This window comes from Pollachius pollachius (assembly GCF_949987615.1).
Source record: "Pollachius pollachius genome assembly, chromosome: 2".
Taxonomy (NCBI): domain Eukaryota; kingdom Metazoa; phylum Chordata; class Actinopteri; order Gadiformes; family Gadidae; genus Pollachius; species Pollachius pollachius.
In genome coordinates, this window is record NC_136935.1 from 30,826,111 (window position 1) to 30,841,567 (window position 15,457).

Consider the following 15,457-nt stretch of genomic DNA (forward strand, 5'->3'; position numbering starts at 1 on the left):
TAGTTTAGTGGTAATGTGGTAAAAAGTATGTTTTATATATTTTTTGACATGGTTATTATTTCAATTTACAAGAGTTGTAATTAATAGTTTAAAACCTTTTGACCATTTACAAATGGTCAAAAGGTTATTTTGATAATGAATTGCTAAACTATTATAACTTTCTCAAGCGAAAGGTAATCACCAAAATGATAGTAAGTATATTCTGCCCCTTTTCATTGGAACTAGCCCTGGCCTAGTAGTATAAGTATAAACGTAGACCTCAAACATTTAAATCCTCTGGCTTTGCTGCAAAATACAACAGATTGCCCCAGGACAGTGAAAGTTGCTTAACCGAGGGTTTCAAAATTGAAGGAGGAAGGAAGTCTGTAAAAACGTTGTAAAACGGGGTAAAACGTTGCATTTTGGTCAAGCTAGTCATGGGCTAATGTTCTGCTTTCTGAAAATGTTGTTGTTTTGTTATTTGGCCCTTAATTCATATTCTCTTAGCTCTCGTGTCAATCTTCTCTACTATCTTCATTCGCTCAGTCATCCCACTTCCCTTTTTGTTTGTGTTGTCCCATCACTTCCTGCCATGGCTGTTGTCTTTATCCCATCACTTGTTGTCCTGGAGTTGACCTTGTCCCATCCCTTCCTGTCCAGGTTGCACGTACAATCAGCAACATGCAGCAGCAGATCCAGCAGCACCAGCGCCAGCTCTACCAGGCCCTGTTGATGAAGCAGCAGCAGCAGCCTCCCTCCCACCTGTCCTCCTCTTCCTCCTCCTCCTCCTCCTCCGCCGGACTGCACCCGTCTGCCAGCCAAGCTGGGGGTCTCGGAAAGTCCCTCCTGGACGCCTTCCCGGGACAGCACCAGAACCCGGGCCTCTCTGACTCTCTGCACACCAAAGAGCAGGCCTCCTCCCCGGGCAGTGGCTACAGCTCCTACCCTCTCTGTAAGTCCTCCTCCAGCCTGCCCCACACCTCCTCCTCTAGAGGCACCGCTTTACCATTTTAGTTTAAGATATGTTAATCAGAAAGTCTGTTGCGATAATGGCCTTATCGCTATTGACGCCATGCCAGAGGGTGTCTTATTCCAGGAAATTCCGCAGTAAAAATACACATGAAACCAAGATGAGTTGATATCGATGGTTGTTGAAATGATACTGATGAGTGTTCCGCCCTCCACCCCATCTAGCTGGACTCAATCCAAACATGAATGTAAACTGCATGGAGGTTGGGGGCCTCTCTCTGAAGGACCCCCCCCAGCCCCAGTCCCGTCTGTCCCAGTGGACGCACCCCAACTCTATAGACAACTTCTCTGCCAACTCCACACACATGGAGAACAACCTCAACAAGCACGGTAAGGAGCTCACACAAGGGCTTTGTTCATTTTCACTTCATGATGTAACATTTATTGGGATCGGTACCAAACCGACATGTTTTCTTACCTCTTGAGGGGCCAGGGCATCTCTGCACTACAAGTTATTTATATCGGTGCCTCTTGCTGTACGCTGTGAACTAAGCTGAACCGGGCTTCCCCTCATCTCCCCACCTCCTTGTTCAGGGGCCATTTCTGCTGCCTCCAGCCTGGGCCCCTCCGGGAAGGGCCCCCAGATGGAGGACTCCTACACTCCCTACGGCCTGATGTCTGGCTCCGACTCCTCCGCCAACAGTCTGGGGCCCCAGGACAGCTGGGGCCAGTCCAAGAGCCCTAACGAGAAGCCCTCCAACGGCAACAACATCAACTGGCCCCCCGGTAACAATCCATGAGCACTTTGTGTATTTATACATACTACCTTCGATTCAATTGCAGGACGTAGGATCTAACTTATATATTATGTCTTTATGATATCGACCTTTATTCAACTTCATTTAAGAATGCTTGATTCTGATTGGCTGGGAGGAGGGCATTATCCCGGCAGGTTGCCCGCTGACTTTTCGGTTCTACTTGCTGCTGACTGAGCACAGCGTCAACAAATAGTAGATCAATACGCCGCTTGTATTTCAGCCTTCAAAACGAGAGCTGGTAAATTGTGAAAAATGCATTAAACTTCAATCGGAAAACTGCGTTTTCCGATTGCAGTTTAATGCATTTTTCACTATATATGGTCTATATGCTATAGACCATATAGCATCTGTGGTATAAAGGCTGGGACGAATTTCAAATTATAAATATGAACAATCCATAACGTTAGCTCTCTGGCTCATAGCTCAGCGGACTAGAATACCTCCCGTTGCCAAGTCGTAGCTACGGTCCGTCCTATTTACTGGAGGGGTGAAAAACGTTTCCGTTGCATAAGAGCCTTACGGGAGGGTAATGATTGTTCCAGGTTTTAGTCAAACTCTCAGGCGTTACCAGGGAAACTAAGTTATGGCATGTGAAAAACTTTATATTTGGATTGTAAAACGCATGAAAATATAAATGAATGATCTTAATTTCTTTTCTTTGGCAAGTGACCATGATATAAGCGGGATAATGCTCTTCGAGGTGTCCAAAACTTGTTTGATCGATCGTAATTAAAGGGGACTACTTTTTGAGGGAGATGAACTCAAACAGAGTATACATTTAATAAGCATGCAATACGAATAAGAAAAAGCATAATTATTAAAGTATTTGAATTGTTTTAATATGTTGGCAAGCAAGAAGCAGAATAAACGGGATAATCACCTCAAGGCAGGGCAATAAACAGTTTGATATGCCCTGCCTCTCTGTGATTATCCCTTACTTATATTATGCTTTCAACAGCTTTTAATTAACGTTGACATTAACCATTCAACCTATGATGACACCTCTGCTCTAAAGTAGGGCTGTGCAATCAATCGAATTTGATCGAGATTTCGATTTTTGGGTGAACGATTTTTTTGGGTGAACGATCTCCAAACTAATACAATCGATTTGAAACGATTTTTGCAGGCCACACCAATAACCATAATTCCCTATCGCTGATGTCTGTGCCCCCTCCAGAGTTCTGCCCTGGTGTCCCCTGGAAGGGCCTGCAGAACATTGACCCTGAGAACGACCCCAACATGACCCCTGGCAGCGTGCCCAGTGGTCCCACCATCAACACCAACATCCATGACGTCAACAGATACCTGCTGCGGGACCGCAATGGAGGTGCACCTCACCCTGTTATTTATTATTAATATCTAGATCATCTCTTACTTCTTTGACTTGATTTCATCTTGCCGATAACAGTAATTTTCCAACAGTGCCTAATCATCAAAGCCCAGTATTCGGGCTAAGCTGTGTATGAAATACGAGGGTAGACTTTGGTAGAGTGTGCTAAAGTAAGATAAGTGTGTTATTATGACCCAGATCTCACGATCTTATCTCATCCGCAGAGGAAGGTTTTACCGCCTGGGTATTTTACTTCTAGGTCAGTGATGCCAACACTAGCTGGTCTCTTTTGCAGTCTGAACCTCTATCCAGTGAGTTCTGAAACCACCTGCGTGCGTAAAGCTCACGCCCTCCCCCTCCTCTCACCCCATCCAGGCAAAATGTCCGACATGAAGTCGGCCTGGTCCCCGGGGCCCATCACCCACAGCCAGGCGTCTCTGTCCCACGAGCTGTGGAAGGTGCCCCAGGGGCCTCGTAGCAGCATGGCCTCCTCTCGCCCCCCGCCCGGCCTCACCAACAGCAAACCGGCGCCCTCCAGTGCCTGGGGGAGCAACTCCCTGGGCCTGGCTCAGGGCTGGAGCAGCTCCTACACCTCTGGTGGGTCCCCCTTGAGTCCCCCCCCCCCCCCCCCCCCCCCCCCCCCCGGTTATAAAGGACAGGGTCTGTGGGCTCCATCGCGTGGGGATGTTGACACGCTGCCTCTCAGAAAGTCAGAATGAAACCGACACCATGACATCTGGCCCACTCTCTGCTTATATGTGTTTTCCTTGTACAGGAAGTGTGAGCCTGCACAGGTGAGGTGTCAAATGCAACAACTCCTTTGTGTTTGGAAGAAAACCTTTTTTTGGGGGTTTGCAAGGTTCAGTGAACCTACTTTCGAAAAGTGAATTGTAAGCGAATTTTTTTTAACAGCACAGTTGGTATATTGATAGCGCTGGTTGGTTTATCCAGCTTGCTCCATTTTTCAGCATCAATATAGTTTTGAAATGTCTCGCTCAAGGGAAATTTAATACACAAAGACATTTGAAGAGCCACCCTGCAGAATTGTTTACATTCTTTGTGCGTTGCCAATTTGTAAACGACAAACTCGTTAGGCGGGCACTTTGGTGAGCTGAAGCTCAGCTAACCAGACTCTCTCACAGACACCCTGGACCACTTCCTCTTGTATCTGTATCAGCATCCTGTGGTTTCACACCTCAGTCAGAAGTCAGAGACACGCTGCTGCTCGTGCCAATCTACCCTAATCAAAGTAAAGATTTTTACATGAACGAACAACACACCTATTATGTTGCAGACGAGAATCAAGCTGCAGAAATACAAACTGAAGTTACAATAACATATAAGGTAAAATAAATGGTTTGAACTCTCCAGACTAACTAGTTAGCCAGACTACTAGCTAATTTGCGATGTTCGATCCCAGATACCCTGAAGTTTGATGCCAGTTATATTAACCTTCTAACATGTCTTATGACAATTTAATAGAGAAAGATAAGAGAGCCATACTATGAAAAGAAGTAAAGAGCCATGTGCTAATGATTTTTGATAAATTGGGTTATTTTATAAAAAATGGTGGTTATTTGTTGGTTTTCTCATATAATACTCGCTATCCCAAAATACACCAATTATAGCTAAACAAGTATAAGTGCCGGATGCATAACCTTGGGCTGTAACATTGATGACACCTAGAAGAATGTAGAGACAAGATACACATTTATCTTGCAACCATCACCCGATGTGATTGAAAGTAGGAAGGCACTTCATACTTTCTGAAACAGAGATAACTAATTTGGCTCCGCCTACATGCAGTTCTAAACTGGAGAAAATTACTCATCACTCAAAGAATTCAGGTTTTACACCTCCCGAAATGCGATCAAACCAAGGATTAGGGCCACATTCCAATTTATTTATTTATTTATTTTTTGAAATTTACAATTCAGAGATTAAAGTCAGAACTCCAAAAAAATAATCACATGTGGCCCTAATCCTCTTCCGTACTACTGGGCATTAAAAACACGTACATTTGAACAGGATTTGGATATTTTCGTGTAGGAAACCATTTTTGACTTAATTTACACATCTACATAACTCTGAAATAGTAGGCACTTAAATAATAATACACCCTACAAGTATATAGGTCATCAATTTATTGACCTGGTCTTAATTAGGGATGTTCCTTACGATTCATTTCCTGACGTTTAGTCAAAAAGAAATATATATATATGGTCATATATGGTCTTGAAAATACATTATGGTCTATTATAAGAGCCATTTGAAATGCTTAATATAATTTTCTTATTTAATATGTTGTCTTTTGCAGGGGGCCAAATTGTTTGCTGGCTTTAGAAGTTTAAATCGAAATAATCATCCGAAATACATTGTCAGTCACGAAATGCTAACAATGAACACGTGTTATTTCAATTTATTTGATAGATCCGATGAACCGCCATTAGCTCAAACTCAATAGCATGATGTAATTCAGTGTACAGCCTGCATTCCTTCATTCAAATCTCCCCTGAGAGGATTTTCTCAGAATAAAGAAAGCGTTTAACCAACTACTATTTCCGCAAGTGCAGCGACTAGTCATTTAATCGTTAAAAAAAAAACCCTGATTGGTAACCATGATGTTTGTTATTCCTCGGACACACTTTGCAGAGATGTACCTATTAAGCTAAAGAAACAAGCAGCTAGCGCTAACGTCCCTGTGCTGTGTTCATCTGCCAGAAGGCGCCACCTGGAGCACAGACAGCCCTCACAGGACCAGCAGCTGGCTGGTGCTGAGGAACCTCACCCCACAGGTAGGGGACATCCGCCGGGCCCAAAGCGCACGCTTCACCTGTAAACGTTACAACACAGAGTGTTACCCTCACTGATGGACAGTAGTGTCAATGTCATTCTGAAACTCACCGTCCCGTAGAAGTCATCGGCTTGTCTCCCACCCATCTTTGAATGTCACTTATTCACAATACCACTTTGTGTGCGTGTTTGTGTGCCTGTGTGTGTGTGTGTGTGTGTTTGTGTGCGTTAGATTGATGGCTCAACCCTGAGGACCCTATGCATGCAGCACGGACCCCTGATCACATTCCACCTCAACCTGACCCAGGGCAACGCCGTGGTGCGCTACAGCTCCAAGGACGAAGCCGCCAAGGCCCAGAAGTCCCTGCACATGTAAGCCCACCTGCTGGTGCTTATGCACTGGCACCAAAGGCACCGCATAATATGTAGTATGTTGTGCCTCATGGTGCTTATACACTATAGTTTGTATTACCTAATGGTGCTTATACAATATAGTATGTATCGCATGCAGTACCTAATGGTGCTTCTACAATATAGTATGTATAGCATGTAGTACCTAATGTTGCTTATACACTATGGTATGTAGTACCTAATGGGGCATTACCAGAGATGTGGACTCAAGTCACATGACTTGGACTCGAGTCAGACTCGAGTCATGATTTTGATGACTTCAGACTCGACTTGACAAAATTATGCATGACTTGCGACTCGACTTAGACTGCTGACTGCTACTGACTTGAGACTTGAGTCGGACGTCGCCTCTTTGACTTGTAATGACTCGACATGTCTTGAGTCAAAAACATTTATTGTTTTAGATAGCTAACATATGTCCCGCCTGGAGGGCTAGACACCCAAGACGCATTCACTTCCGTGAAGATAAAAAAAAAAACAGCGAGCGAAGACAAATCTACACTTGTATCTTCAATAATATCAAAATTTATTAGGATAGAAATTTAAAAATGTCGATATCATTTATACTTTATTCAGAATAACAGTTTCAGATTCATATCGGCTGCGTTTTGAGTTGGTCCCATTGAAGCAGTCTGGCCAGCCTCTGACACTTAAGACATCGTAACTAAATAATTTTTCAACCGTTTACCTTCGTTCTGTGTCACAAATCTACACAGTCGTATGTTCAATAATATCTAAACAGAATTTCAATATCATTTATTGTTTCTTCAGAATCACAGTTTAAGTTGCATATCGGCTTCGTTTCAGTTGGTCTCATTGATTTACGTTGACGCTGGAGCGTGAGGACGTTCAGCAGTGTTGCCAGATTGGGCGGTTTTTACCGCCCTATTGGGCTACTTTTAATCACGCATTGGCTACGCTATTCTCTTAAAGAGAATACCATTACTACCATTACTACTACTTCAGCTACTACTACTACAACTACTACATCAGCTACTACTACTACTACTTCAGCTTCTACTACTGAAGACACAGGCGGGTGGTAAGGACAATTTCCTTAAGGAAAGTTGTGGCATACTGTAACTGACATCCACTCAAGCAGTCCTTTCAGACATCCATACATAGCTCGTATGCCACACTAGTCAAGGCACAGCTTTACCAACTTTAGGGTCACAGTGGTGCCATCCGTAGCCTACTATTACAATTCAAACCCACCGTCCACTCTCACATCTCCTCTGAGACAACATAAGATTTCGGCACATGCGCATATCATAACACATTTGAAGACAGAAACAATGAACATATTATAACTGTATTGATAAGAAATGACACTGTACATTAGAGGGATATGTTGAAATTATGATCAATAGCCTAATATTGACATTATTAAGTAAAAATACATGGTGACTTGAAAAAGTTTGGGACTTGGACTTGGACTCGACTTGGCTTTGGTGTGACTTTGACTTGGACTCGACTTGGCTTTGGTGTGACTTTGACTTGGACTCGACTTGCCTTTCCCTGTCTTGACATGGGACTCGACTCAGACTTGACTGCTAAGACTTGGGACTTGCTTGGGACTTGCCAAACAGTGACTTTGTCCCATCTCTGGTATGTAGTACCTAATGGTGCTTATACACTATAGTACGTAGTACCGAATGGTGCTTATACAGGTGCTTATACACCATAGAATGTAGTACCTATGGTGCTTACACAATATAATATGTAGTACTATAATTGCTATAGTATGCACGGTACTATAGTAGGTATACAAGGTGTCTTCAATGTCTCGAGCTAAAGGCGTGCTCTGTCCTCCCCTGTAGGTGTGTCCTGGGGAACACCACCATTCTGGCTGAGTTTGCCGGCGAGGAGGAGGTGAACCGCTTCTTTGCACAAGGCCAGTCACTAGGGGCGACCACCACTAGCTGGCAGGCCAACCCGGGAACAAATCAGACCCGGATGGGCGGGGCCACGCAGGCCCATCCCATGAGCCAGTGGGGCAGCAGCTCCGGCGGGGGCGGGGCCAAGTCGGGCGGAGGGGAGCTGCTATGGGGGGGAGGCGCCCCCCAGTTCTCCAGCCTATGGGGACCCCCCGGGGGCGGAGACGATGCCCGCGGAATGGGAAGCCCCTCCCCTATTCACACTCTGCTGCCTGGAGACCTGCTGAGCGGAGAGTCCATGTAGGACGGCTCCACTAACCCTAACCCCCCCGCCCCCCACACCGGGACTCTGGGGCCCCCGGTGGAGGAGAAGGATATGGGAGAAAAAAACCCATAAACAGACAGTACAGTTTCATCATGGCCAGGAGAGAAACCCAAGCAAATCATGTGGCGATAATCAGTATCAATGTAAGCTGTTCTGGCCTGCGATTGGTGGATCAGAAGCCTGGGGTCTCCACCAACCGTTTGAGACTGCCGACTTCCAGCTCCTCTGATTCACCTCCACTCTGCTCCTCCTTTGAGCCTTTTCTTTACGCTGTTCTTTTTTGTAATATTTGTTCCAGGGAGGGAAAAAAAACGAACAAATGTGACTTACGTTCCGCACCACACAAAGAGATCCATTAAGTGTTTTGTTTTGAGTCTCAGTTCACCCATGGATAATACGTGACACTCGATGTGAGGTGTTTTTTAAAAAGCAATCAAAGCTGCCATTTCAAAACGTTCCTTCTCCCTCAAAACAACAAGAAGCATAAAAAAACAACCGCTCCCAAACTGAAGACTGAATAGCGGCCGTGCGCTGCTGGTTCTTCGTGGCCAATGACGACTCGGTTGATAAAAAAAAAGAAAAGAAAAAAACAACAAAGAAAATGAAAAAAAGACAACACAGACCTTTGTACTCGTTCATGTTTGTTTCTAAGCACTAAATATTAAGCCTTAAGTGCTCTCCGGGCCCAGGTTCCTTCCCAAGGCCCACCTCGTTTCCGTTTGTCTCTGAAGCTGAAGAAGTAGCTGAATACTTGCACAGTTCCAACTCTGAGCCAGCAGGTGGCGTGGGACACGATTGGTGACCAACCATGTTACTGGGGCGACCGAAGAAGAAGAAGAAAAAAAAAAGACTGGTCCTATTGGCTGGCCCAGCCAGTTTGATTAGTGTTCTCAAAGGGATTGACACTGCTGTTATAAAGTTGTTTCTGGGTTCGATTCTGTTGTTTCGTTTGCCAACCTGTATCGGCAAAAGTCCGTTGTTTTTTTTGCCCAATATCTATTGCAACTTAATACGCTGAAAGAAGATTATTCGCAGACCTAGCTTGAGTGTTTTTTTCTTTTCATGTGCGTGTGTTTGTACGTTTGTGTGTGTGTAGTACACACACACACACACACGCTTGTTCGTCGGGTGGCAACTAATCAACGTCTGTCAGTATCCTGTACTGCTCGGACGAACGTGGACAGCTGCGTTTAGTGGGCGCCGATGGGTGCTTCATCAACTCTGTGAACTGCCCCCTGGGAACCAGACAGGTCCCCACATCACTTCACCTTGTTGTGACGATTATGACATTGTGCAATATTTACACACACCACAGACTCCTCTTCCTTGCGTTACAAAGTCCACCAATGACGAGCACTTAACCATTGGATCCCTATTTTTTTCGTTTTTTTTTTTTTTTAACCTTTTCGAAAACAGTAGGGGGTTTTTCGATCTAGCGAAACCAGACACCCTGCATACCGGGCTGAAAATGAAACCCCCCTCCTCTCTTGTTGGACAGACTTTGCAAAGAGGAAGAAGCCAGTGTTGTGCATTGGTTTATGAACTGGACTGGAGAGCCTTGAGTGGCTCGTACATCGCAACGCACAACTTTCCTCCTCAAAGTGTGTGTGCCCCGCGGACATGACCCCACACAGGCTGACCACCCCCCCTCTCCCGGTCGGGACGGCTGGTTCCGGGTATCAGGCACAATACCAAATAAGATGGGTTCTCACAATGCAGTAGACCGACGAGTGTTCCTTGCATTTGGTACTGTACAAAAAAAAACTTTTATAAATTCAAAGGGTTCTATCATAGCACTTACGAAGAGCAAAGTCGCTTCAACTGCAATCCAATAAATCAAAAGGAGCAGCAAAAACAAATACACAAATGTAACAAAAAGAAAAAAGGTGAAATATGCTTCTCCTATGTACTGTATGTACTCCTGGACGAGCAGCCAAGACGAAGGGAATCAAAACGAAACTGAACAATGTTTGACCGCAGCGTTTGATTTCCCTTTTTTTTCGGAGGTTTCCTTTTGGATTGGTCACGCACAAATATCAAAGTGAAGATCACTGTTACTCCGGACGTGGAGCCTGGTTCTCCTCAGACGAGCTGCAATGTTTCTGGTCTCCGGGCCCGCCCTCCCTCCGTCGCCCAGTTCGAGGGGAGAGGTGTGTGGGGGGGCGGGGTCTACAGGGGCTACGGGGGTCCACAGAGTGCCTCTCAACGCGGTGCCCCCGCTCAGTTTGTCCTGTCAGAAGGCGACCCCAGCACAGCACTTCCTGTCTGAACCCCCCCCCCCCCCCAAGACCACCAACACAACTTCAGCCTGGCGGGAAATGGCTGCTGCGAGGCCAGCCCAACGTTTTTCGGGGCCTGGCTCCTCACAAGGCACTTTGGGTCCTACTTGACCCTCCCTTCCCCTAGCTCCTCCCCTCACCCCCCTAAGCTCCTCCTCCCCAGCTCCCTCCCTCCCTCCCTCCCTCCCTCCCCCAGCTCCTCCCCCCAGTTCTTTGACACAATGATCACTTTAGCTTGAAGATGGAACCGTAACGTTTATGGGTTATTTGCCAGTGGGTTATCTTTTGTACGTTTTTTTTTTCTTCTTTTTTTTCAGACTTATTATCCTTTTTATCGCTGATGTGTTCATGTCCTCGTGTGCGTACGTGTCTCCATGCAGTGGTGGTCGGGAGGCTGGTGGTGCAGAACACTGTGTGGGGGGGGGGAGGCCTCTGTGCGATCATCCTGTGGAACTGAATGCAAAACGAGGGTCACTACAGACCGTTGTCGATTGTCTACACTTTGGTTTTTACAGACTGATCATGCTTTGTGTTGGACAGTATTCTGTTGTACCTCCAAGCAGTATCTTTGAGATGTGCAAAAAGAAAAAAAAAAAAAAGAAGAAAAAACAATTGAAAACAAAAAAAGGACTAATAATGAGCTGTCTCAAGGGGGCTGGAGGGTCTGTTGCTTCAACGCTGCTCCCCCTGTTCCCAGGCTGACCACCCCCCCACCCCCCCCCTCTTAGCCCCGCTGCGCTCCACTTAGCTGCTACGCTTTACAAAACCTCTCCTCGCCACCTCCCAACAAACTGATCAATCCTGTAGTCCCTCCTTTATAACCATGGGAATCACGGCTCCTCGCTCTGTTTCTATGCAAAACACTAAGTCCTAGAGGAAGGCCAATGTAACGGCATCTACTCACGCTGACTATTATCAGTGCTGCACTCTGACTCCGCCCACGGTTAGACCGCACCCCTGACCCCCCCGACTCACCTCCCCTCTCCCCCTTTTTTCGCACAGTGCTGAAAAAATAACAACGGCGGCTCTCACGGTCAAATTCGGGCCCCCCCCCCCCGTGCGCCGATGTTCCAAACCGCTCCGCTGGGAGGAAGGCCTTTTTGTTGCGTCAGCGCTGACGCCACCTTCTCCATCATCTTGATCTCAGGGTACGAAGAGTTGATGAAGCTGAATCCCAGGCGGCACCGCGCCCCACCCCACCCCCTCCACGACGCGGTGGCGGTGGTACTGTGAGAGCCGTTCAAACGGCGGATCCCTGCGTGAAAAAACACGAGGAAGAGGACCTAACCTCTCGTCCGGAGGACTACCCTGATCAGTCCCAGTGGAAGGGGTGGGGGCTCCACTAATCTGCCTCGACCCAAGAGGCTTGCAATTTCACCGGTTAGAGTAGCTGGAAAGGGGTGGTGTTGGGGGTCCTACATGCAAGTGACCCCCCCCCCCCCCCCCCCCCCCCAAACATATAAATGTGCCAATACAAATGTGCACTGTGAGACCCAGTGTGGAGGGTTATGTTCTTCTGGTTCTTACTGGGTGTGGGGGGCTTGTTCTTGTGAGGTGGGGTGGGGTGAGGGGGTGGTCTAGAATGCTAAGGTGCACAGTGGAGGAGGGGTAATCCCTGGTACCTATTTTTTTTTAAAACCAAAAATGAAATCACATTTTAACATTGTTTTGATGAAGTTTGAACGAAAAATTTAAACGACAAAACATTTTTAGAAAAGAAAAAACAAAAGTTACCTAAACGGAAAGAAACCGAAATCGCTACACGTTACAAATGTCATTGCGGTCCAACTGCACTCACTCCATCTAACAGGAAGTGGGAGGGCGGAGAGCCTTTAGTTTCTTAGTGGCTGCTGTTAATTCTGATGATCTGTGTTTGTGTCCTGAACCTCTGAACTCTATATTTCCCCCCACCCCAGCTCACCCTGCTTACAGCAGGCCGTGGGGGGGGCAAGGGGGGCACAAGTCAAATGGTACAAAGTCTTAAAACAAATGGAGGAAGAAAATAATTCAATCAAAGACAAAAAAAAAAAAACCGACAACAGGAAATCGTGGAAAAGGCTACCTTTTGGGACTGGCGTTCCCGCAGCACACTAGCAAAAATCACTATTGCCTGTTTCTGTTACTGCCTTGATCCGCGCTCAGCCAGACCACCCCCGACCCCCGACAGCAGAGGAGCCCCTTGCAGCGGTGCCACGGGAGTGGCGGACATTGATGAGGGACGGAGGAGGGGCGGGTTGTCGGTACCACCCCCGCCCTCCCTACCACCCACTCTACACCAGCACCCAGAGGCTCTCCTCTCTCCACCTCTGCTGTTTGTACGCTATAGGGTGCTGCCCGCTGGGACACTCAGATACTACGGTGTGTGTGTGTGTGTGTGTGTGTGTGTGTGTGTGTGTGTGTGTGTGTGTGTGTGTGTGTGTGTGTGTGTGTGCGCGTGTGTGTGTGTGTGGAGCACATCTTCAGGCACCTTGGATCTCATCCTTGTCGAACGCGTTTTGTTTTTGGTCGGTCTGTTGTGTTTTGTCTTGATTTGAAGGCATCTTAAGCAATATGTATTTCCCCCTGCAAATAAGTGATTTGAGGGAAGGGTTTGGGGGGCGAGGGCATGTGTCTTACCCGCCCATCTCATCCAGAAGTCCTGGTACTGTATGTGAATTTGGTAGTTTATTTCACCAGTCTGAATGTTCGGCCTGATATCAACTGGTTGCATACGTACTTAACACAGGTGAACAAAATCACAAACATATCAACAACGACAAAATGAGAAACAACATATTGATCACAAATACTTGAATGAAGGCGCACCAGTACAGTAATGTGAAGTATTTAGTTTGTTTCTCTTTACTTTTTTTATTAGTAGTACAAATCTGGGCTCTTAGAGGACGCCGGTCTCAAATCTTGCATTAAGTTCAACAAAATGTAAAAAAAACAACTAAACATAGTCTTGGTTGCTTGAAATTACGACGTCTGTATGAATGTGAGTGCAAGCAAGTGTGTTTGTGTATTCAAGGCTAATAGCCTGCTGTTATGTGACACTCAATGAGTTTTGATTCTCTGTTTTTATTTGTGTTGCTTGTGGAGAACTATGTTCTGACCTATGATTCTGATGGACATTGTTATCTTCTAAAGTCGCACTGAGTGTCTTTATCCCCTCAATCAGTTCATTGTAGGTGAAAACCACACTTGGTTACGAGGGGAGACTGTGACAATTCATGTGTAAAAGTTTACTCAAGGATGTAATGGATTTTTTTCTTTTATTTGGGATTAATTTTCTCTGTAAAAAGTTTTTATCTACCTTATAGTGGCTTTTATTGTGAAATAATCCAAAACAAGGATTATCATTGAGTATTGCACCATTTTGTTCAAAGGATAAAAAAAAAAAGAAAAAAAAACTGTGGCCATAGCTAGCTGTAGAAGGACTAGTAATACTTCTGTTATTGGAAAGAGATGCAGTGGGAGATGAGTTGACTCATTTCAGAGGTGCCTCTTTTCCGCTCATACTTTGCAAAAGTCACTGGCCGTTTACAAGCATTTCATTGGTCTGAGGTTCAGCAAAATAGGAATTCATTACAGGAATGTTAAACGAAAATGTCAAATTCCATCTTCCATCTTATGAATATGAAGTTACAAACTTGCAAAGGGAAGATTTATGCTTTCAGAACTCTGGGAATGATCAGTGTTGTGTCGTACCTTTTTAGTTTCCTCTCTTACTGTCCGCCAACGATCTGTGTGTATTGATTTGTAACTTTTTATGTTCTATACACGACGCAAATTTGCTCACTATCTTGCACACTCACAATGTGGATCTTGACTCAGGTAGGCCCGGGATCCATTAAAACAGACTCCCGCTGTCGTTTCCAAGTTTAATGTTTCATGTGAAAACTGCAACAGAGAGAATACAAGTTCCAAGCACTGAAGGCTTTTAAGAATTTACCAGATATAGAAATACAAAAATAGCATTGTTTCTTTAAGAATGACTAAAAGGAAAAACTTGTAGCAAGTGACATATTTACCAAAAAAAAGGACTGAGAATCAACTTTTTAAAAGTGTTGTGCTTTACATGTGAAATCTACGTAGAAATTGCTTTACATTTACAACAAAGTATCCATGGTTTGAATTGTCAAAAAGGCATTGATAACATGCAAATTAATATTGTACAATTGTTTTGGTTTTTTTGCATTTGTAAAGTTCCTTTATTTCATTCAGGAGCGTTTTGATTCATGATTTTCCTTTTCGTCTTAAAATCATCTCCTGCCTTGTTGGCGTTTATTCCTATGGCAGTTATTTAGCGACTTGAGAGATTTCCTAAACTCAACCTTAACAGGTTGAGTTCAGAGAACGGTTATATTATGGAGGACGATGGCTATGGTTTGTTTAGTTTTTGTAATGTTCATGATCTATGCACAAAAGGGGCGGGAGAGAACGGAAGCCTATATTGTAGACCTGTGGCCACCTGTCCACTCTGACACCATAGGGGTCAGAGTTTAATGTAGGGTCGCATTTGACTTGTTTTCCTTTTCTTCTCACTCTGATGTCCGGCCTCCCGTCCCCCTACTCATTCTTTTACATGTCCTTTAATAATGTCATACATTTGGATGGATTTGCTGTGTTATCCTTAACCAATGAGCGCTCTTTGTTCTGCTGAAGCACTGTGGCTTTGACTGAGAAAAGGAAGC

At 45.3% G+C, this 15,457-nt stretch overlaps 1 protein-coding gene across 1 annotated transcript in view; it reads left to right on the top strand.

The window, feature by feature from the left end:
* tnrc6c2 (trinucleotide repeat containing adaptor 6C2) overlaps positions 1 to 12,277 on the top strand; it is a 51,556-nt gene extending 39,279 nt beyond the window's left edge. The window contains exons 15-22 of the mRNA XM_079730297.1: positions 640 to 931; positions 1,174 to 1,338; positions 1,543 to 1,734; positions 2,944 to 3,093; positions 3,472 to 3,693; positions 5,818 to 5,891; positions 6,122 to 6,261; positions 8,121 to 12,277. Coding sequence (XP_079586423.1) covers positions 640 to 931; positions 1,174 to 1,338; positions 1,543 to 1,734; positions 2,944 to 3,093; positions 3,472 to 3,693; positions 5,818 to 5,891; positions 6,122 to 6,261; positions 8,121 to 8,481 — 1,596 coding nt within the window. The 3' untranslated portion in view covers positions 8,482 to 12,277. The remainder of the gene's footprint in view (positions 1 to 639; positions 932 to 1,173; positions 1,339 to 1,542; positions 1,735 to 2,943; positions 3,094 to 3,471; positions 3,694 to 5,817; positions 5,892 to 6,121; positions 6,262 to 8,120) is intronic.
* Positions 12,278 to 15,457: the final 3,180 nt, after the last annotated feature.